The sequence below is a fragment of the Myotis myotis genome, unplaced genomic scaffold, assembly GCF_014108235.1.
Source record: "Myotis myotis isolate mMyoMyo1 unplaced genomic scaffold, mMyoMyo1.p scaffold_m19_p_10, whole genome shotgun sequence".
Taxonomy (NCBI): Eukaryota; Metazoa; Chordata; class Mammalia; order Chiroptera; family Vespertilionidae; genus Myotis; species Myotis myotis.
Window position 1 is genome coordinate 66652464 of NW_023416314.1, and position 21475 is coordinate 66673938.

Genomic DNA, 21475 nt, shown 5'->3' on the forward strand with positions numbered 1-21475 from the left:
GTCTGCCTGCCAGAAGCTGGTGCCCCTCACCATTGACCAAAGTACAGGCATGAAACCTGGAGATCTGCAGAGAAACTGCGTAGGGGCTTGGGCAGGAAGGAATTACAGGACGTGAAGACTGTAAGCCATGGGTGCTGAGGCCAGAGAAGCCGCTAACGAAAGGCTAAGGATAGCTTGTAGATCAACCGTACACACGGAACACACTGAAGGCAGAACAGAAGGCCAGGATTTTAGAAAATGCCATCTGAGGAGATCAGGGCTGGGTTGAAAAAACTTTGGAAAATAGCTTATCAGAGAGACAAAAGAAAACCCAGCACAATGGGATTGCAGAAGTGGGACAAACGGAGCAGGGAGAGCCAGGGGATGAGACTACTTTGTGTAGGGCAGGAAGAGATCTGGGAGGAAAGGCTTCTGTAATCTGTCCTCCCCCCTACTCCCCCCCTTGGGCAGACCCGATCTGTCTCCGTGATCACAGTGCTTTACTCCCTCACTTACCTTGATGGGTGTCAGGTGCTGGAAGTGGCGGTGAGGATGTGGGATCAGGCTTGGGGGGCTGTCCCACTGGGAGGCAGAGTAAACCCGGATCTCACTCTTCTGGTCGGTGGTCAGGAGCTGGGCTCCATCAGGACTGAAATGAGCTGGCAAGTGACAAGTCCCTGAGCTGAAGGGCCTTCTCTTGCAGGGACCCCTCCCTCCCACTCCCTGACAGACAGGGCTGGAAGGGAGGAGGTGCATCTGGGCTCTGAACAAAAACATTCTAGAACTCAGCAGCTGACGAGGGCAGCTGAAGTCAGAAAGGTTCACCCTAGCGGCTTCTAAACTTTGAGGGCAAACCCCAGGAGCGGTGGGGTAGGTAGGGCCTAAGGAGGGATGAGTATATCACACCTGCGTTGACAGGATGACTGTGTGGCAGTGAGTAGAGGAAGCTGGATTTCCCTTTAACCTGGCGCAGGTCCCAGATTTTCACTGTTTGATCTACAGAGGCTGTGGCCAGGAACCAATCACAGCGTGGGTTCAGGGCCGTATGGGTCACTTTCTTTTTGTGCAATCTCAGGTTCCACAGCTGCAGAGAAAAGCGGTTCAGGTGGGGGCAGAGGCAAGGGAGGGGCAGGGAGGACCGGGCTCTGAGAACGCACCTCCCTGCCGTCCATGTTCAGCAGGATCACGTTCCCCACATTGTCTCCTGTGACCACCACTCGGCTTTTCTCGGACACATCCAGGCTGCAAAACCAGAAGCTGGAGGGAGAGACCTTGCTGTAAGGTTCTTGGGGACAGAGGCAAGGTCCATTTATTTATATTTTTTAAAAAAATTTTTTTATTGATTTCAGAGAGGAAGGGGGAGGGAGAGGGAGATAGAAGCATCAATCATGAGAATCACTGATTGGTGAGTCTGCAACCCAGCCACGTGCCCTGACTGGGAATCAAACCCGTGACCTTCTGGTTCATAGGTCGACGCTCAACCACTGAGCCATGCCATCCAGGTGCAAGGTCCATTTATTCATGGTGTAGCTCCAGCGTCTAACACATAGAGATATTCAATAAATATTTGTTCAGTGAATGAGTATTATCTTGCCATGGACTTCCAGTGAGGAACAGACTTGTCTACCATCCAGACAGAGGTTATGGAGTTGATGGGGCTCAGAAATCGTCTGATGTGCCCAGGGTCCTCAGCTAGTATGAGTCCCTGAAGCAGCCAACCTCAGAGCTATATGACAAGCCCCTGGGTTAGCTTGCCCTGCACAGCCCTGGGTTCTGCGAGACTCCTTAATGACTCTCTCCCTTTACCCTCCACCTGTTGAGTCAAAGGAGGTGACAAACCAAACAGGCTGCCTGGCTCTGTTCCTCAGAGCTGGCTAGAAGGGAACTTCTGCCCCCTTCTGAGCATTCAGGGAGAAAAGCACACACAACCCAGAAGTTGTCTGGCTCTTGTCCCTCAGACTCGAGGAAGGGGATGGGGAGGGGGCTGCTTCAGGGATCCCGAGAGCCAGGAGAGCTCAGATTCTTGTCTTTTCTCTCAAACCCTCAAATCCCTGCTCTACCGCCTTTTGCATTCCCTGTAAATCTCTTCCAGAGGAAGAGTTTCTTGTGGAAGAGAAACCTAGAGCTGTTCTAACCTGTCCCCTGTCCTGATAACTCGTGGACTTCTTACCCCTGTGGGGCGGTCCAGGATAACATCCAGTGCTAGTTAGATCCCCCCCCCCCCCCCCCGGTTCTTTAGGGAGCAGGATCATGCCTCTGGCCAGGAATCAAAGTGACAAGCTTCTGTAGTTTCTACAACCACTTACTCTTGCAGAGTCCAAAGTGCTTTATGGACATGATTCTATCCATTTAAGCTTCATGGAACTGGTCAGGTCATCACACCCCAGTGGATGTAGGGAATAAAATTTAAGTTCTTATTTCCTGCTCCCGGCTTTAAGTGGCTTATTCTAGGCCAGTGATGGCGAACCTTTTGAGCTCGGCGTGTCAGCATTTTGAAAAACCCTAACTTAACTCTGGTGCCGTGTCACATATAGAAATGTTTTGATATTTGCAACCATAGTAAAACAAAGATTGATATTTTTGATATTTATTTTATATATTTAAATGCCATTTAACAAAGAAAAATCAACCAAAAAAAATGAGTTCGCATGTCATAGGTTCGCCATCACTGTTCTAGGCCAATGCCAGTTTGACTTGTCCAGTGAGAATAAAAGTCTCACCTGATACAGGAATGACTTACAGACTAGCTGAAGCCCTTCCCTTGCGGAGAAGAGTGAGGCTCCAGAACTCCCCCAATTAGTACCCCACCTGGACCAGAGGAAGCAGCTAAAGAAAGGGTTTGAGGAAGAGACTGAACGGTGGAGAGTGGCTAACACCTTTTCTTACTTCCCTGTGGTAGAAGAACTGGGACCTGGATGCTCTCACCAGAACCTCACTGAGAGCCTAAAAGCCCTTTCCCCTGTTAGACTACTCACTTGCAGGTGTCATAGCTGGTGTAAACTTGGAGAGTGTTGCCTTTAAAGTCTTGCAGCCTAGTTGTTCCCTCCATGGAGGAGGTGAAAAACTGGTTGGTATTGAGAGGGTTAAACTTCAGCCCAGTGATGCTGCCTCCAGCTCCAATCTAACACAGGAAGAGAAAAGCCAGTGAGTGATGATGGCCCAGGAGGAGGAGGAGGCCTGGTGCACATACTCCACCCTAGAGAAGTGCCAGGCAGGCGGCACTTGGGGCCAGGCCAGTTTACATGCCCAGACCCTGGGATGCTCTCCACAGTGCTCTGTTTCTTGAAGTTTTAGTTTTTGTTGTTTTTAAAATATTTTTTTATTGATTTCAGAGAGGAAGGGAGGAGAGATAGAAACATCAATGATGAAAGAGAATCATTGATCGGCTGCCTCCTGCACACCCCCTACTGGGGATCGAGCCTGCAACCCGGGCACGTGCTCTTGACCGGAATCAAACCCTGGACCCTTCAGTCCACAGGCTGACACTCTATCCACTGAGCCAAATCAGCTAGGGCAAGTTTTCATTTTTTATTTTAAAAATTAACCTACAGTAAATTTGGTTGTTTTGGGTATGCAGTTGCATGAATTTTAACACATGTATAGACTTGAATAACCACTGCCAAAATCAGGATGCAGAACAGTTCCGTTACCCTCCCAACTCCCTCCTGCTCTCCCTTTGTAGAGCTCCCCCTACCTCTAACCCCTGACAAACACTGCTCTGTTCTCTATCACTGGTTTTTGCCTTTGATAGCCTCTCATATAACTGATCATAGAGCATGTAGCCTTTTGAGACTAGCTTCTTTCATTTCATCAGCATGATGCGCCTGAGATTCATCCAAGTTGCTGTGTGTATCTATAGCTGGTTCTCTTATTGCTGAATACTCCATTGTGTGGCTGTACCAGTTTATCACAGTGTTCTTTTTAGAAGAGTTTCTGCCCAGAAGAGTGGCTGGGTTAGGAGGGCAGGAGGCAGATCTGAGCTCCTTCCTATTTTTCCAAACCTTCCAGATAATGATGATGAAAACAATCATATAAACGTTATTAAGTACTTATTATGCATCAGGTACTGTTTTAAGAATTTTACATCCCCAAGAGTCCCTTCTCCACTTCTTCTTTGTGCTACTATTTCAGCCTCATGGACCTCTTACACAACCACCACTCCACTCACTCAACAAGCTAACTGGCACTTTCCATTCCCTCTATAAACATTCTGACGGATGCCCATGGTCTGACAAACCCTTCCTGCTAATAAGATAATCTGCTCCCACCAGTTGAGGCCAGTGCTTACGTGGGTTAGTCGTGTTTGTTCTTAAGCCTGTATATGCCAGTTTTACTTTTTATTATAATCATATAATGCAATTAAACAAATAATTTAATCACACATAATTTATTAAACATTTAATTAAATATTTAAACTAAACATTTAAACATTCAATTAAACATGTAACTTAATTAAACTGATGAAGTACATGCAAAAAGAAAGACCATTGTTATTTCTATGAAGTTATATTGAATGCTTTGGAAGAATTAGATAAAAATGAATTGCTAAAAATAATAGTTGTCAAATTAAGCATGGGTGAGAAACTTATAAACAATTAGGGTGGGAAATAATAAAAATTTCAAAAGAATCTGCAATCAGGTTGCTTCAGGACTATCTTCAAATTATGTTTCCACTTTAGACCATATAAAGAATACATTTTGTGTGCAGTTTTTATAAGACCAGGTACACCCTAATCAATGACCCTTACTCCTGGAAAAGGATAGGCCCTATGTCAAAGCATTAGTAATAAACACACATACACATTTTAAATTAAAATGCATGAGTGTTCTCCTAGCAAGTGTGGACTAAGTAGTTTGAGTAATTTTTACACTGAGGAAGACTAACAAAACTTGGACAAAATATGAAAAAGAAATATATGTGAGACTTTCAACTCCAGTGATGGTGGGTTAGCCTGTATCTGGCCAACCTTCTTCTGAGAACAACTAGAAAAGGTAGATAAAACATGTATTTAAAGAATGTAAAATGATGCAGCCACTTGAGAAAATAGTCTAACAGTTCTTCAAAAATTAGCCCGGCCATGGCTCAGTGGTTGAGCATCGACCTATGAACCAGGAGGTCATGGTTCAATTCCAGTCAGGGCACATGCCCAGGCTGTGGGTTCAATCCCCAGTGGGGGATGTGCAGGAGGCAGCCAATCAATGATTCTCTCTCATCACTGATGTTTCTCTTTGTCTTCCTTTCCCTTCCTCTCTGAAATCAGTAAAAATATATTTTTAAAAAACCACTAAACATAGTTACCATATGACCCAGCAATTCCACATCTAGATATACATCCAAGATACATGAATACATATGTTCATGTAAAAGCTCGTACACAAATATTCATAGCAGCATTATCTGTAATAAAAGAAAGGCGATAAATCAACGACTCAAACATCCATCTCAAGAAGTTGTAAAACTAATAGGAAAGTAAAGCCAAAGAAAGAAGAAAAAAAAAACACACAGAGAATAAAACAAAACAAATATATTGTGGGGAAAGTCAACACAGCCAAAAGTTGGTTCCATAAAAAGACCAATAAAATTGATACACCACTGGTAAAACTGACCAAACAAATGAGAAAGCACAAGTAATTTAATAAATGGAAAAAGGGACATCACTATCAATTTTAGATACTTTAAAAGGTAAGAAGATCATAAATAATCTGCATGGTGTCTCATTCATCCTCAAATACTTTACTATATACAAGGTAAGGCAAAAGTAGGTTTACAGTTGTTTGTATGGGAAATAATACAATTATTATTAATAATAATGCAAGAATAAACTCTGTTTTGCATACTCACTGTACACCTACTTTTGCCACACTCTGTATTTCCCACAAGAACATTCTCCTACATAACCGCAATAAGACCATCAAAACTTAGAGGTATCTTAAGTAGTTCAAACTCATAGAAACAGAAAGAATTGCGGTTGCCAAGGGCCGGGGAGCAGGGGAAGTGGGAAATGGTTATTAAATGAGTATACAGTTTCAGTTTTACAAGACAAAAAGTTCTAGAGATTTCTTGCACAATAATGTCAATATAGTTAACACTACTGAACTGTATACTTAAAAATTATTCATATGATAAATTTTAGGTTATGTGCTTTTTACCACAGTTTTTAAAAGGAGCAGTATTACTTGTTAGAGATATAATTGTAATTGTAAAAAAGTAAAAAATTTAAAAAAATTTAAGTGAAAAAAAGGGAATTTATGATAATAAAAGTGTAATATGCTAATTAGACTGGACATCCTTCCGGATGTCCTTCTGGACAACCTTCCGGACAAAGCCGGGACTGTGAGGGAAGCCCGGGTCCCAGGTGCCAGAGGGAAGCCGGTGCCAGCAGCTGGGGCAAGGAAGGCCTACTCTTCACGAATTTCATGCATCGGGCCTCTAGTATAACTAATAAATCAAAACAAACAAACAAACAAAAAACCAATTAGTATGGTTTACCACATTAACAGAATAAAGGGGGAAATCATATGCTTACTGACTTCAGTAGATACAGAAAAGCATCTGATGAAATTCAATTATCATTCATAATAAGAACTTTTGGCAAACTAGGAATAAAAAAGGAACTTAATATGATAAAGGGTATTTAAAAAACAAACAAGCTCCTAGGTATATATCCAAAAGAACTGAAAACATGTTCAAACAAAAACACAGGAACATTCAAAAGGTAGTAAAAAAAAGTAGCAAAAGGTGGGTACAACCCAAATGTCCATCAACAGATGAATGGGGAAATAAAATGCGGTATATCTACATGATGGAATAATACTCAGCTATAAAAAGACATGAATATAGCATAGAGGAACCTTGAAAACATTATGCTAAGTGAAGCCAGACCCAAAGAACAAATATTGTATGACACCATTTATATGAGGTACCTAGAATAGTCAAACTCATAGAGTCAGGAAGCAGATTAGTGGGCTGGGGAAAGGATAATAGAAAGTCATTGTTTAATAAGTACAGGGTTTAATTTTGGAATGATGAAAAAGTTCTGGAAATGAATAGTGGTGATGACTGCACAACAATGTAAAAGTACTTGATATACTCTTACAAGGTTTAAAATGATAAATTTTATGTTATGTATATTTTACCACAATAAAAAGTAGCAGAAATTATATGTAATGATAAAATATAAAAACCTTCTATGATCAAGAACAAGACAAAGATAAAAGCCTCAAGACAAAGCACCCAATGCACGCTCTCCCTCTGGGGAGCAGCACGTGCCATTCCCTTCCCCATCTTCTTCTTCCACAGGCATGTATCTCCTACCCTCTAAGGGTCTCCACAAGACTTGCAACCAGGGGAGCAATGGGCAGCAGCAGCTTGTCCCAGGCTAATCCCCTGAACCTGTTTTCTCTGACTTCCTAGTGAGTCAAGGCAGCCCAGTTTCTTCTATGCTAAGTCCTTCCTGTTTTACTATCCCCAGCTTTAATAAACGTACCCTCATAGTAAAAAAAAAAAACACAAAAAACAAGACAAAGATGTCTGCTATCGCCAATATTCAACAATGTATTACATGTCTTTGTCAATGGAATTAGGCAAAGAAAGAAGTATAACAATGGTAAAAGAAAAAAATCAAACTTGTTATTTGTAGATGACAAGATTATGTAGGAAAAATTTTTCAAGCCTTAAATAAACTATATATTAAAACTAAACGTAGATTTATGCTTCCAATCATGAACAGCACGTTGGTGACGTGTAGGACAATACTAGTAGCCTAACATATATGTAATTGGAGTTCTAGAAAAAAAGAGAGGGAGGAGGAAAAAATTCTTTGAAGAAATAGTGGTCTAACGTTTTCCAAATTTGATGGCAGTTATAAACTAACAGATCCAAGAAGCTCAGTGAACCACAAGCAAAAGAAACAGAAAAAGACACTAAGAAAATCATAATCATTTTTAAAGCAGCCAGAAAAGGGAAAACTTATGAAAAGAGAAACATAAGAATGAGAACAGACTTGGCAGCAGACATCATTTAGAGTCTAAAAAAAAAAGCCCCCCCAAAACCTATGAATCTAGAACTCTATACCCAGCAAAAATATCTGCCCCCCCCCAAAAGAAAAATACTGACTTTTTAAGATAAACAAAAGAAAAAAAATGCATCACCAACCAACCTACAATATAAGAAATGTTAAAGGCAGAAGGAAATGTTACCAAAAGGCCATCTGGATCACACAATGGGATGAAAAGCACTGGAAATGGCAAATATATGGGGTTTTATTAGGTTTCTTTTCTTGTTTTAAAACTATCTTTAAAAGCTATCTACTCTATAACCCAACCACAAATAGGCATTTACTTTCGAAAAAGAAAAATATATATCCACCCAAAGATTTGTACTTGAATGTTCATAGCAGCTTTTTTATTTTTGCAACTATTTTTTTTTTAATTTTATTGATTTTTTTACAGACAGGAAGGGAGAGAGATAGAGAGTTAGAGACATCGATGAGAGAGAAACATCAATCAGCCGCCTCCTGCACATCTACTGGGGATGTGCCTGCAACCAAGGTACATGCCCTTGACCGGAATCAAACCTGGGACCTTTCAGTCCGCAGGCCGACGCTCTATCCACTGAGCCAAACCGGTTTCGGCATTTGCAACTATTAATAACTGGAAAAAATTCAAATATCCTTCAGCAGGTAAATTAATAAATAAATTGTGATATATTAATACACTGAAATACTACTCAGAAAGAAAAAAAACTATTGATACCCACAAAAATGTAAATGAATCTTGAATAATTATACTAAGTGAAAAAGCCATGCCTAGCCAGCCAGCGTGGCTCAGTGGTTGAGCATCGACATGTGAACCAGGAGGTCACAGTTGATTCCCAGTCAGGGCATTTATATTTATATTTCTCTCTTCCTCTCCCTTCCTCTCTGAAATTAAATAAATAAATAAATAACATTAAAAAAAGAAGCCAATAGAAAGAATATATATTGTATTATGCCGTTTATATAAAAGTCTAGACAATGCAAATTAATCAATAGGGATAGAAAGTAGATCAATGGTTTTTAGGGGACAACAGAAGGAAGAAAGATTACAAAACGGGCTTAAGAAAATTTTAGGAATTTGGCTGGCGTGGCTCAGTGGTGGAGTATGGATCTATGAACCGGTTCAATTCCTGGTCAGGACATATGCCCAGGTTTCAGGCTTGATCCCCAGTGAGGGGTGTGGAGGAGGCAGCTGATCCATGATTCTCTCTCATCATTGATGTTTCTCTCTCTCCATTTCGAAATCAATAAAAATATATTTACAAAAAAGAAAACCTTAGGAGTGATGGATATGCAATAATGTAAGTAGAAATATGAGTGTGTGAATAGTGTATACCTACCCAGAAAGGTGTACAAAGTGGGAATTTCAGGTAATAATTACCTGATTCTTTAAACTTTCCTCTGTATTGTCTGAATTTCTTATGATGAACATAAATCATTTTTATAATGAGAATTAAATTTATCTTCTTGAAAGTGTAATACATGTTCCTTTCCCAAGGGTCTGAAAGATGTAAAGATGAAAGTCAAGATCAGATGACTAAAGAAGTGACAAAATGAGGCACTACAGTTCCCACAGTCATTGGTCTCAAATCAACTTTGTTGTCAGTATCTGGGAATAAAAACAGACAGTTTTCCAGAGCACCATACCCTTCTGTGCCAACCTGCTAGTCAAAGTTCAAATGTCCAGACCAATCTCCACAATGGTGTGAGGAAACTTCACTTAAGTGCACATTATACTAAAGGGTGGTGTAAACCAAAAGCCTTGGTAAGTTCAAGACAGTTGTCATTCCGTTTTGGTTGGGAGGCTCTTACCCTAGGATACCTCTAGGCTACATATTAATTTTCTCTATTCCCTGGATTTCTATAAAAATATAAATCTCTTCCTGCCTGAGCTCTGGTTCTGACTTCAATTTAAAGCTGCCCTTCCCAGTCCTGTCTCACCAGCTAGGCAGGAAGACCACTGAGCACTGTCCACAGCACTCTGCCGGCTGCCTTTCTTCCAGCTTTGGATACCTGTTTTCTTCAACATCCATCTCATACCTTGAATCCTAATCTCCCGAGCCTGTCTAACCTGGATGTTTCCGACGGACTGCTTTAACTCTTAAGAGAATTCATTCTGGATTTATCCTTGGCCTCTTCTATCTCCAAATCAGAGATGGAAAATGGTGAGCTGAAGAGGAATTCAGTTCACAGATGTATTTTGTTTAGCAATAGAGCATGCTCAATTTTATTTAGTTCCTAACATGAAAAATCAGGATGTTTTCAATTGAAACCCTTGTGTACTATTGGTGGGAATATAAAATGGTGCTGTCACAATTTTTAACAGTATGGCAGTTCCTCAAAAAATTAAACAGAGTTACCATATGATTCAGTAATTCCGCTTCTGGGTATATACCCAAAAGAACTGAAAGCAGGGACTCAAAGAGGTATTTGTACACCCCCATGCATAGCTACATTATTTACAATAGCTAAAATGTGGGAGCAATCCCAGTGTCCATTGACAGATGAACAGATAAGCTAAATGTGGTAAACACATACAGTAGCATATTATTCAGCCTTAAAAAGGAAGGAAATTCTGACACATACTACAACATGGACGAACCTTGAGGACAACATGCCAAGTAAGCCAGGCACAAAAGGATAAATATTGTATGATTTCACTTATATGACATACTCAGAATAGTCAAAATCATAGAGACAGAAAGTAGAATGCTGGCTGCCAGGGGCTGGGGGATGGAAGAATGGAGAGTGTTTAATGGGTATAGAGTTTCAGATTTAAAGATGAAAAGTTCTAGAGGAAGTGAATATACTTAATGCCACTAAACTGTATATTTAAAAATGGTTAAATGCTAAATATTGTTGTATGTATTTCACCACAATTTAAAAATATCAGAGCCAAAACCGGTTTGGCTCAGTGGATAGAGCGTCGGCCTGCGGACTAAAAGGTCCCAGGTTTGATTCCGGTCAAGGGCATGTACCTGGGTTGCGGGCATTTCCCTAGTGGGGGATGTGCAGGAGGCAGCTGATCGATGTTTCTCTCTCATTGATGTTTCTGGCTATCTCTCTCCCTTCCTCTCTGTAAAAAATCAATAAAATATATTAAAAAATAATAAAAAATAAAAATATCAGAACATTTCATGTAAATAACCAGGGCTTCAGGCTCCTGAAAAAAAAAATCAGACCTGATAGTATGGGACCTAGATTCTTACATGTCAACCATCTCCAGTTTATCACTGACCCTACCACCGAACATCATTCTTTTATCTGTCTAGCTTCTTTAGTCATGGGAGTTTGTGGTTTTCACTCTCAACCAGAGCATCACTTTGCATAGTGCAGCCCAGAATCCAGCTGGGCAAGCTAAGGGTCTTCTCTTTAGTGGAAGGGCCAACACCCTCACCTCTCAGTGACATGATAAATACCAGCATGATTAAGACCATCCCTGAAAAACTCTATCCCAAACCTTGTCCCAAACACACTCTGCCTTTCCTCCTTTCATCTCCGTTTATGTAAATATTGTCCTTCCTTCCTCTTCACTCAACCATGAAGCCTTCTCTATAGACCCTAATTTGAAAGAGGTTCTTCCTTCTCTCACGTTCTATAGCATTTAGCGCTGTCATGCTAGTTATTGTGTATGTCTACATCCTATCTACCCAGCTACATGTCAAGCCCCTCATTCATTCAACAAATAGAAAGCCGCTACTCTAGGCCAAACATCGTTCTAAGCACTGGGGGAAAAGTGGTGGACCAGAAAGACAAGATCCCTGCCATTGTGGAGCTTACTTTCCAGTGGGCAAAGTTAATAAATAGGTAACACATTTCAGATATTAATAAACATTGTGGGGGAAAGTGAAGCAGGGAGATATGGAGTGGTTGGATGGGATGGCGGCTACTTTAGACAGAGTGGTCTGTGAGAACTCTCTGAAGAAGTGTATTGAGCTGAGACCTGAACAATAAGGGAGAACCAGCCAGGAGAAGACCATGAGAAAGAGTACTCCGGCCAATGGGAACAGCAAATGCCAAGACCCAGTTTCAGGAATAGAAATAGCTAGTGTGGCTAAAGTATAGGAAGTAAGGAAATACAGCAGTACAAGATGAGGTCAAGAGTTATTAAGAGGCTTAGATTCTATTCTATATGATGACTTACTAGAGGGTGATCAGTACCTTATACCTTCTAATATTTTAAGGGCAGGCACTCAATAAAAATGTGAGTATCATCATTTACTTGTTTGAAAATACCCACAGTTACTTTTGATCCCAATCATTTCCTTTTTCACTGGTTGACTTTTCATTCCTTCAACACTTCTTCAGCACAGTTATCTGGCACAGGGACTGCTCACCCCTTTAATGAAGGTGGGCTTGTCCTTTATGCCCAAGTTCCAGAGCATGATATCTCCCCCTTTGGAACCCACGGCCAGGGTGCTGGGGTGAGTTGGGTGCCATGTCAAAGATGTGGCCCTCCTGTCAAAAGGGGCAGCCTTTTGGGATATCCGGTAAGAAGCCAGAGAGTGCAAAAAGGACTGCTGGAGATCCTGAGATAGAGAGGAAAGAATTAAGTTGAATTAAAACCCAAGTCTTAGGTAAGCTGCCAATCTCTGCCTTCCTAGGGCCAAGTCCTCCCACCAAAGGAAAACTAACTCCCTGGCTCTGTGCGTGAAAATATTTGAAATATACATGAACTAATCTTGGAAAGCAAGAGGCAGAGTGCATTCCAGCTGGGACCTTTATTGCTGGAATGAGTGCCCACAGGCCAGACACCAAGGTAGGGGTGATATGACCACCCGGTGAACCAACTCAGCAACTAATTTTGAAGCATCCAGTTGTACAAAGGCACCATGCAAACCCTTGTGCACTTCAGCCAGGAAACGCCTCACCTTCTGTAGAGATGGCCAGGCGGTTCTGCCCAGCTTGTGGTGATGGAGGGCCCTGACGATGCTCCTGCATTGTGGTGGGACCTGCAGGCTAGTCAACCTCTCCCTAAGGCAGCCTGAGTCAGATCTTCTGCTACAACCTGCCAAGTAGAACAGAGATATTTTCCCCTCCAATCTTAATGAAGAAAGGTTTTTCTGCTGAAATCCTGGGAAGAAAGCCGTGTTGTTCCATTTGGCATAGCCAATCCCTCCCATCACCTCCGGAGGCCTTTCCATGGTCTGCTCAGTCTCACCCCGTACAAGAAATAAATAGTGAATAGGGATTCGGCCCCCTTCCCCAAAATAGTAAATCTGAAATGAAACTAAATGTGATTTTGCCAGGTTTCTGAGAGCTGAGCCAAAGAAACAAGAATAAAGTATATGCAGAACTCTTCCTAGTCTGGTTTGGAAAACTCCTGATAAGGTTGGGTGACAATTTTAAAATCACATATATTGCATAATAAAAAAAAATTATGCAATCATTTTTGTACAGCACAGAAATGACTATGTAGGGAAAGAAGTATCTTTAAACCCTATATTAAAATAATGTAGAGGGAACCAGCTGTTGGCCCAAGTCCAATCTGTTCTCCTGGAAAGCAGCAGGATCTAGGGCATCTGACGTGGCTCTAACTAGGCTACTTTGGGAGAGCCGCGGAGACAGGAACAAAGCCACTCGGGATGACCAAGATGTATTTGAGAATCCGATCTCTATGAATCCCGCCCCGTGACAACCAATTCTTTTTTCTCGTCGACAAAAAAAAAAACAAAAAAACCCACTTCATCAACAACCCTGCTCCAGTTTTTGAGTTCCCCCACTCTCCTTAGAGCCCAAGGGTCAATCCCCAACCAACCTCACAGAAAGTGCTTTCTAAGGAAATTGAGGGCTCGGCTCGCACAGCTACAGCTAAGGACCCACAGCTACACAGAGCACCAGCAAGGAGGGGTTATTTTAAGCAGCCCTCGGCGTGTTAAAAATCCTGGTACAGCCCCAGCTGGTTTGGCTCAGTGGATAGAGCGCCGGCCTGCGGACTGGAGGGTCCTAGGTTCCATTCCAGTCAAGGAAATGTGCCTTGGTTGCGGGCACATCCCCAGTAGGGGGTGTGGAGGAGGCAGCTGATCGATGTTCTAACTCAATAAAGTATATATATATATTTTTTAAAAATCCTGGTACAAAGAAGGAATTTGAAAAGTCTGTGGTGTCTTATGTAATGGAACTCATCTGCCTCTTTTCGCCACCGGAGGGAGGTGAAGCCCAAACTCTATGATGTGAAAGGCTCTGCAGACGCGCAGCGCAGCCCGAGGCATCTGAGATTGGGGCAGCCTCCGCGACCTAGAAGCCCCGTCCCCCGCTCCAGCCTCCTGCCTCCTGCGTGAGCACCCCACGGCGGAACGATTACAGCAGCAGGCGCGCAGTACCGGGGCCCTTCACACAGAGCTTCTTGGCTGCGGGCTCCAGCTCCCGGGGGCTCCTGCTCTTCTTGCTCTTGGGGCACAACACCATCTCGAGGGGCTTCCGGGTCTCTGGGCGTTTCTTGGGGGCCATCGCGTCGTCCGTGCAAAGCGGTACTCTACCGTACGCAGAGATTATGGAGGGACGATAGAGAAGCCTCTGGGGAGAAAAAGGGTGGGGAGCAGGGAACGGGTCCAACTTCCCGCCAAACAGGCCAACTTCCCGCCAAACAGGTTCCCGGCTTCCCACTACCTACTAGTTCCGGCCCCGCCCCGCTCGGCCTCTCCCGGGAAGGTGGGGGCGCGCGCGGAGAGATGGGAAGTGTGTGAGGGGGAGGGGTCTTGGGCTCCCTAAAGAAATGGGAGGTCGCCTACGTATTTGCTCTGATCTATTCCAGCCCGCAGACTTGCCAGGAATAAAGATGGCCGCCAGGGCTAGGCCACCCCACTTGAAGCCTCTTCGGACGCGACGCTGCCAGGCCTCCGCGGGTCCTCAGGCGACCGCACGTCAATCAAAGAGTAGGCTCCGCCTTCTCTGCCTTTTAATTGGTGGTCACGCCGCTCGGGCTTTGCCATTGGCTGATCCGTACAGAAGACAGGCGGCTTTGTAGAAAACTAGCTACTTCCCCGCGCCTCGGTGTGGAGTACTTGGATTCCTCCAGCTGAGCGGGATCGGTTTCCCCGTGGAGAGTGGTTGAAATGCGCAGCTTTCCCCAAACCTACGGAGAGTCCGCCTAGCGAGCAGCTGGGGCAATGATGCGCTGGAGGGCGTGCTGGCCAGCCCGGCTTAGAGGTCTTAATGTCCTGACTTCCGCCAAATGCCAAGGCAGTGAGCCTCAGAGGTGTCCCGCCTGGCCCGAGAGGAGACGGTTTGGATGCACCCCACTTTCTGCGACGAGCCAGGTTGGAGCTGGGGTTAGCCTGGGACTGCTGGACCTTTCCTTCCACCCGCTAAGCCCGGAGCCAGGCGCTTTGGTAAGGTGAGAGGAGACACATGCGTTAACGGTAGAGCCTGCACTGAAGGCCAAGTAGGGATGGAAGACGTTTCAAGATATTACTTTTGGAAAGACATGAATGCTCCAGAAGAACAATTCCAAAGTGCTGTTTTGATGGGAAGATAAACCACCAGCAGGGCAAGTTGGCTGCCTCTCCCCTGCTGGCTTATAGCTGTGTTACAAAAGCAACATAGCCCCCTTTATTCAGACCGGCCTTTAGTTTCACCTCAGTAGGGTGTTCATTTCTGGAGGATACTGAAACATAAGAGATGGCTGGGCCCCTACAGGGTTTACAACACACGGAGAAGAGAAGAAAAATACTTGTGAAACAAGTAAACAATTCAAGACAAAACACAGTTGAGTACTAAATTGTGGCATGCCAACCAAGACTTTTTAGATCAAAAAATAATCGAATGGAGAAAGAAGTATTTAAGAAAGTCTCACAGGGAAATTGGAATTTCATGGGCTTGGCTGGGGGAAGGAGAAGAGAATCCCCGTGGTAGGCATCCTCTGTTTCAATGAGCAGTGAATTCTAAGTTCAGCTGTGTACAGGAGTGACCCTAATGGTGTTTGGCTTGAGGGCATTGGTATTTATGAATAGGGTCGGAGACAGCCTGTAGAGGAAAAAATTGATTACATTGAGAATCACATTGGCAAAGTAAGAAAGGCCCATAAAGGGGGAAGTTGAATGGCAGGCAGAAGAATTCAAATTTCATTCATTCTACTGACATCAAAAACCTACTCTGTTCCTGGCACTATTTCAGTCAAAGGGAATGCTAAAATGAAAAATGCTCTTTGCCCCCATGGAGTGTGCCTTTTAACAGACAGGTAAACCTACAATTGTTAGTGGTGAATGGCACCAGATGTTAGACCATAGTCCTTGAATTTTAGCTGAGAAAGAATTCAGAGCCAAGACTCAAATACAAGCAAAAGTTTATTTGGAAAGTCACAGAGGTGGAAGAAGTGAGCCAGCTGGGCTGTATGAGCTCAGAAAACAAGCTACAGAGTAAAAGAAGGGCCCTTGGAGCTTAGAAGAAAAATGCAAAGAAAACCCATCTGGGGGAAGGAAAGGAGGAAAAGTGAGGGTGTGCTCAGGGCTTGGGAGGGAGAGCACTGAATTCTTTGAGGATTTTTACCTGCTTTCCAAAGGTGGGGGTTTCAGGGGAGGATCTCAACCAAATATTCATCAACTTTTCAGGTGTGTCCCCTCAAGGTTATAGTCTGCACTGATAGTCATCACAGCTGGTCCTGATGTCAGCCATGGCGTCACCCTGGCTGGCCTTGCTGCTTTTCTGGGCCTGGAGCTGAAACACAAGTGAGGCCTAGATGTTATCTCTAGTTTGACCAAAACTCTGTCTATCGTCAACGGACCCGAGGCTTCGTTCTTAAGATTTTTTGATGCAGGTCAGAACCTCATTGTACTGAGGGCTTAATGCTTAAGGAAAAGGTCATGCAAGGGCTTGTATGGGAGTCCTGTTTTCTAGGCCCCTGCTTCCTCCTCTAAGGGGCTCTATGGCATGACTAGTAACATACCAGGGGAGGAAAAGTTAAGGGAAGATCCGAACCTCATGACCATCGATATGAACAGTCAGGGAGACAAATCGCTTGATCAATGATATGCAACTGTCTGTTGCTAGGCACCTGGGGGCTTTCAGCCCTGGTGACCTGTAATTGGCCTATCGCTTCTACTCTGCTCATGCCTGTCTGACTGCCTATTGTATCACAACCACCATAGAGTGTGATAAGCTTAGTGAGAGAGGGAGCTTTGGGTTCTGGTGGGATGGGGGACAGAGAGAAAAGTCACTTTAAGCTTGGAGTGGCATAAAGAAGGGACAGTGTCAAGGAAGTCTTCCAGAGAAGGCGACACTTAAACTGAATCTTGCCGGAACCGGTTTGGCTCAGTGGATAGAGCGTCGGCCTGCGGACTGAAGGGTCCCAGGTTCGATTCCGGTCAGGGGCATGTACCTGGGTTGCGGGCACATCCCCAGTGGGAGATGTGCAGGAGGCAGCTGATCGATGTTTCTCTCTCATCGATGTTTCTAACTCTCTATCCCTCTCCCTTCCTCTCTGTAAAGAATCAATAAAATATATTAAAAAAAAAAACAAAACTGAATCTTGAGAGATTGACGAAGGGGAAAGAGGAGGGAGAAATGGAAAGGCATGGAGGCCATAGTTAGCCATGATGGATTCATGAACAAAGGAAATGCCCTGCTTAATGCTTAGGTTTCCCCAGAGTCTGTTTTTAGGATGGGGGAGTTTTCCCTAGTGGCCTAAACAAACTACATGTGGCCAGTGGAAACCGTCCTCACCTGCCAGGAAAGAACTTTGTTTCAGGTTGTGCTTTGGGGCTTTCTTACCCTGGGTTTTGCTTTGCTTCCCCAGAAAATAACTGTCTAGACTGAGGCTTGATGTCTTTCACTCCCATCTGGTGAGCCATCGGGTGCAGAGTGGACAAAAGCATTTCATACATATTTTTTAATGCTGCTAATCAGATAATGAGGTGAATGGTGAAGCATTGCTCTGGTTTCATGCCATTGCGAGGTTGTGCCATGCAACTCCGTTTATAGATGTTTTGGTCCTGTCTGTGACACAACCTTTGACATAAGGCATCACGAGGCAACTCATTCAAAAGTCGCTGGTGACAGCAAATAAAGGTCTCGTGTTCACACTGGAAGCTGGGCAGACCATGAGCATGACCCTAAATAATGCCAGTTTCTTTGATCAGCAAAACAATATGTGGCTTAGGTGTGTTTTATCTGGAACAAATGACATAACACAGTGGTGTAAGAGCATTGTTCTTAGACTCTGTGATCTTGGGTTCATTATTTCACTTTTCTATGCCTGTGTTGCCTCATCATAAAATCAAGGAGAGGGGCGAGGTGGCTCAGATCTCTTCCAGCTTTAAAATCTGTGATCCTGTGACTTGCTGTTAAAGCGACAGAAACCAGTGACCGCTTTGAACTCTGGCCTCCCTGCGGGAAATTTCCATCAAGTAGGAACCGTTTTCCTGGTGCAGGCTGATAGGTGACTCTGATTCTGATCAAGCTGTCTGTGGATCCAAACGTTCTGCTGAGACTGCAAAACCATCTATAGTCCATGTGGATGGCGTGTGCAGGCTTCCCACACAGAGTTACTGCGTCCAGCGGTTTGCAAATGACAGCCTCAAGGATTCTGCAGAGCTTGCAGGGAACAAGTTGAAATTCCTCCTGAAGGATTGGAAACAGACTGAATACAGCATTCAGAGTCCTTGCAGCTTGGCATCGCCAATACATATTTAAGTGCCCAAATATAAATAAATTTGTAATAATGCTAAATGAGGGCATGGCTCCCACCCTCTGGGAATAGCAATCATTTCCAAAAATATAGTTTTGGGTAGCTTTGGAAGTGTCGGACAGCTGTGTAATTACCAAAAAACCTGCCTTCTGTCTTTACCGTGGGGGAAGAGGCACCATCTCCATGCTGAATCAGCATCCTGTCCTGGAATACCGTAGGTCCAGGGTGCCAGGAAACTTCTCCAGGCAGCCAGATTTTCAGGGCAACTGCCAGAGTGCTGAAATACTATACGTGAAAGGGCTCTGCAAACTGTAAAGTGTTCCACAGATAGAAGTTATATTATCTCCTTGTGATACGTTATTTACCGATAAGGTCTAATAAAGGTAGTGAAGAAGCTCTTCGCTGTCCTCACCACTCAGATAACCATCATGGAGAGAACAGAGACCAGAGAATCAGGAACCAGAGAGTCAGAAACCAGGGTTTGAGTCCTGGCAGTGCCTTCCCCTCACTCTTCTGATGCCAGAGGGCTGTTCCAGGACTGCAGGACTCCCAAGTGACAGAAATAAAAATGGTTCCCTCTCTGTGACAGCCAAGCCAGTTCCCTACGAGTGGGTGAGTCATGTGCTAGTGGGACTGGGAGAACTACATTTGCATTCCTTCACACTCCCCTCTTCCCACTCCCCTCTTCACTGCCCTGTTTTGGCTCCTGTCCCTACTATGACATGTTAACTCTAAGAGCCTGTGACAAAAATCTTGCCCAAGGAACCCTAGCTGAGTTTGTCCTTGTAGAAGAAGGCAGTGAGCTGCCAGGGTAACTGTGGTTCTTACTGGGGAAGCCAGTAGCCTTGGGGAGGGGGCGGGTATCTTGGTACAATCTACACGCATCCTCCCCAACACTCAAAACTCTGAGTGGGCATCCTCCCAGACACAGTTACTGTATGCTACCCTTTGTGCTTGACTATCCCTGTGTCATTAGGCCCCAGAGTCTGAGAGTTTTGTCATAATTATAGGCCATCTAGAAGTCCAAGCCACATTGGTGTTGGCAGCCTTGAGGCTGCTGATCCATTCTGCAAAGAGACACATTTGTGAAACTGGATGGAGAGAAACTCTGAAAGTCAGGCTGCTTTTCAAGTTCAGGAAGTATTTTACTAGCTTTCCAAGGCTAACCACTGTAGCCCTCTCCAGTCCAGTGACATGGGTTGAATGGCGGTCCCTGAAAAGATGTAGCTACTTCCTGATCTCCAGAGCCTGTGAATGTTACTTCATTTAGAAAAAGGATCTTTGCAGATGTAGTTAAGGATTTTAAGATGGGAGGCTGTGGCCTTCTTTGTAAACCGGGAAGAATAAGTCCTACTGGACTAGGTTGTTGAGAGGCTCCAGTGACCAAGTGCTGAGCAGAATGCCTGTGTACCACAGACACTGCAAATACATGCACTTCCGCTTCGCCACCCAGCCCTTCCTCCCCCCAAGCACAGAGCTGCCTTTCTGAGGTTGAGTTGCATGGTTTCCTCACCTTCCCCCAGGTCTCGGAGCTCATCCGTGATGTCCAGAATAGTACCTGGCCCCGCCTTCTTGACACGACCATTTGGACATCTCAGTATCTCAAACCTAATGTGTCCAAGAGTGAAGTCTTGATCTTCCTTTCTCCTCCTGCCTCTTTCACATCCCCCCGCCATCTCAGTAAATGGCACTTCAAGCTAAAAACCAGGGAGTCATATTTTTCCTTTGTTTGTTTTCATTTTTTTTTTAACTTTTCATTTTGAAATAGTCTCAGACTTACAAAGAGTTGCATAAAGCTTACAAAGAATTTCATACACTCTTCCATAATTCCACAAATGTAACATCTTACGCAAGCATAATACAGTTATCAAGGTGAGGGAATTAGCACTAATAACACTCATCTACAAACTTGGTGTACATTTTGCCAAGTGCCCCGCTAATGTCTTCCTCTGGCCCAGAGCCCACTCCAAGATCTCAGGTTGGGAGCCGCTTTGAAATACCTCTCCCCACTTAGCATCCACATTTAACTCATCAGCAAGATCTATCGATTTCCCCACATACTTCTTCAATCCCTTCACGGAGCACCTCCACGGCTACCACTCTAGAAAAAGCCACTTTGTTCTTGCACTTTTGACTGTGGCAACCTCCTCATTGGTCTCCCTGCTATTCGTCTCCCTCTAATCCAGGGATCAGCATAGTTGAGAGTAAAGGGCCTGATAGTAAATATTTTAGGCTTTGCGGGCCATACAGTCTCTGCTGTAACTATTCAACAGTGCAAAAGCAGCCATAGACACTTTGTAAACAAATAAGCGAGGCCGTGTTCCAATAAAACTTTATTTGGGGACACTGACATTGGAATTTCCTGGAACCTTCATGTGTTACAAAATATTATTCTCCTTTTGATATTTTTCAACTGTTTAAAAATATAAAACCCATCCTTAGCTTGTAGGTGGCCCAGGCCACAGTTTGCTGATCCCCTGCTCTAATCTATTCCTCACATGACATCCAGAAACACACTGAGGTCTCTCTTCTGCTTCATTTCTGCACTCAGAATAAGACAATGCCTGTGGTGTCTGGGTACTGCCCGCCCCTCTTCCCTCCCCCACTCATTCACCATGCCCTACCCACTCTACCCTTCTTCTCTAGAAGGTCATCTCCATGTCGTGGCCTTTGCACACCTCAGTCCTTCTAACTAGAATGTTCTCTCTTAGGTTCCCTCTTCACCTAGATGACTTCTACTTGTCTTTTGGGTTTTGGGGGCTTCTGTGGGTAGAGAAGCTTAAACTTCCGGAAAGGTCTTCTCTGATTCTCCTACATTTTTTAAAAAATATATATT

The 21475-nt window shown here is 44.0% G+C and overlaps 1 protein-coding gene across 3 annotated transcripts in view; it reads right to left on the reverse strand.

Moving 5' to 3' along the window:
• Positions 1-14707, reverse strand: part of DDB2 (damage specific DNA binding protein 2) — a 16679-nt gene extending 1972 nt beyond the window's left edge. Inside the window, exons 1-8 of one of the 3 annotated variants that reach the window (XM_036325988.1) lie at positions 14629-14699; positions 14339-14531; positions 12887-13023; positions 12353-12544; positions 2955-3100; positions 1137-1236; positions 886-1063; positions 496-638 (exon numbers count right to left, since the gene is read on the reverse strand). In XM_036325988.1, the coding sequence (XP_036181881.1) occupies positions 496-638; positions 886-1063; positions 1137-1236; positions 2955-3100; positions 12353-12544; positions 12887-13023; positions 14339-14465 (1023 nt within the window). In that variant the 5' untranslated portion in view covers positions 14466-14531; positions 14629-14699. The other 2 variants (XM_036325989.1, XM_036325990.1) reach the window with 2 other exon arrangements.
• Between the last annotated feature and the right edge of the window lie 6768 nt (positions 14708-21475).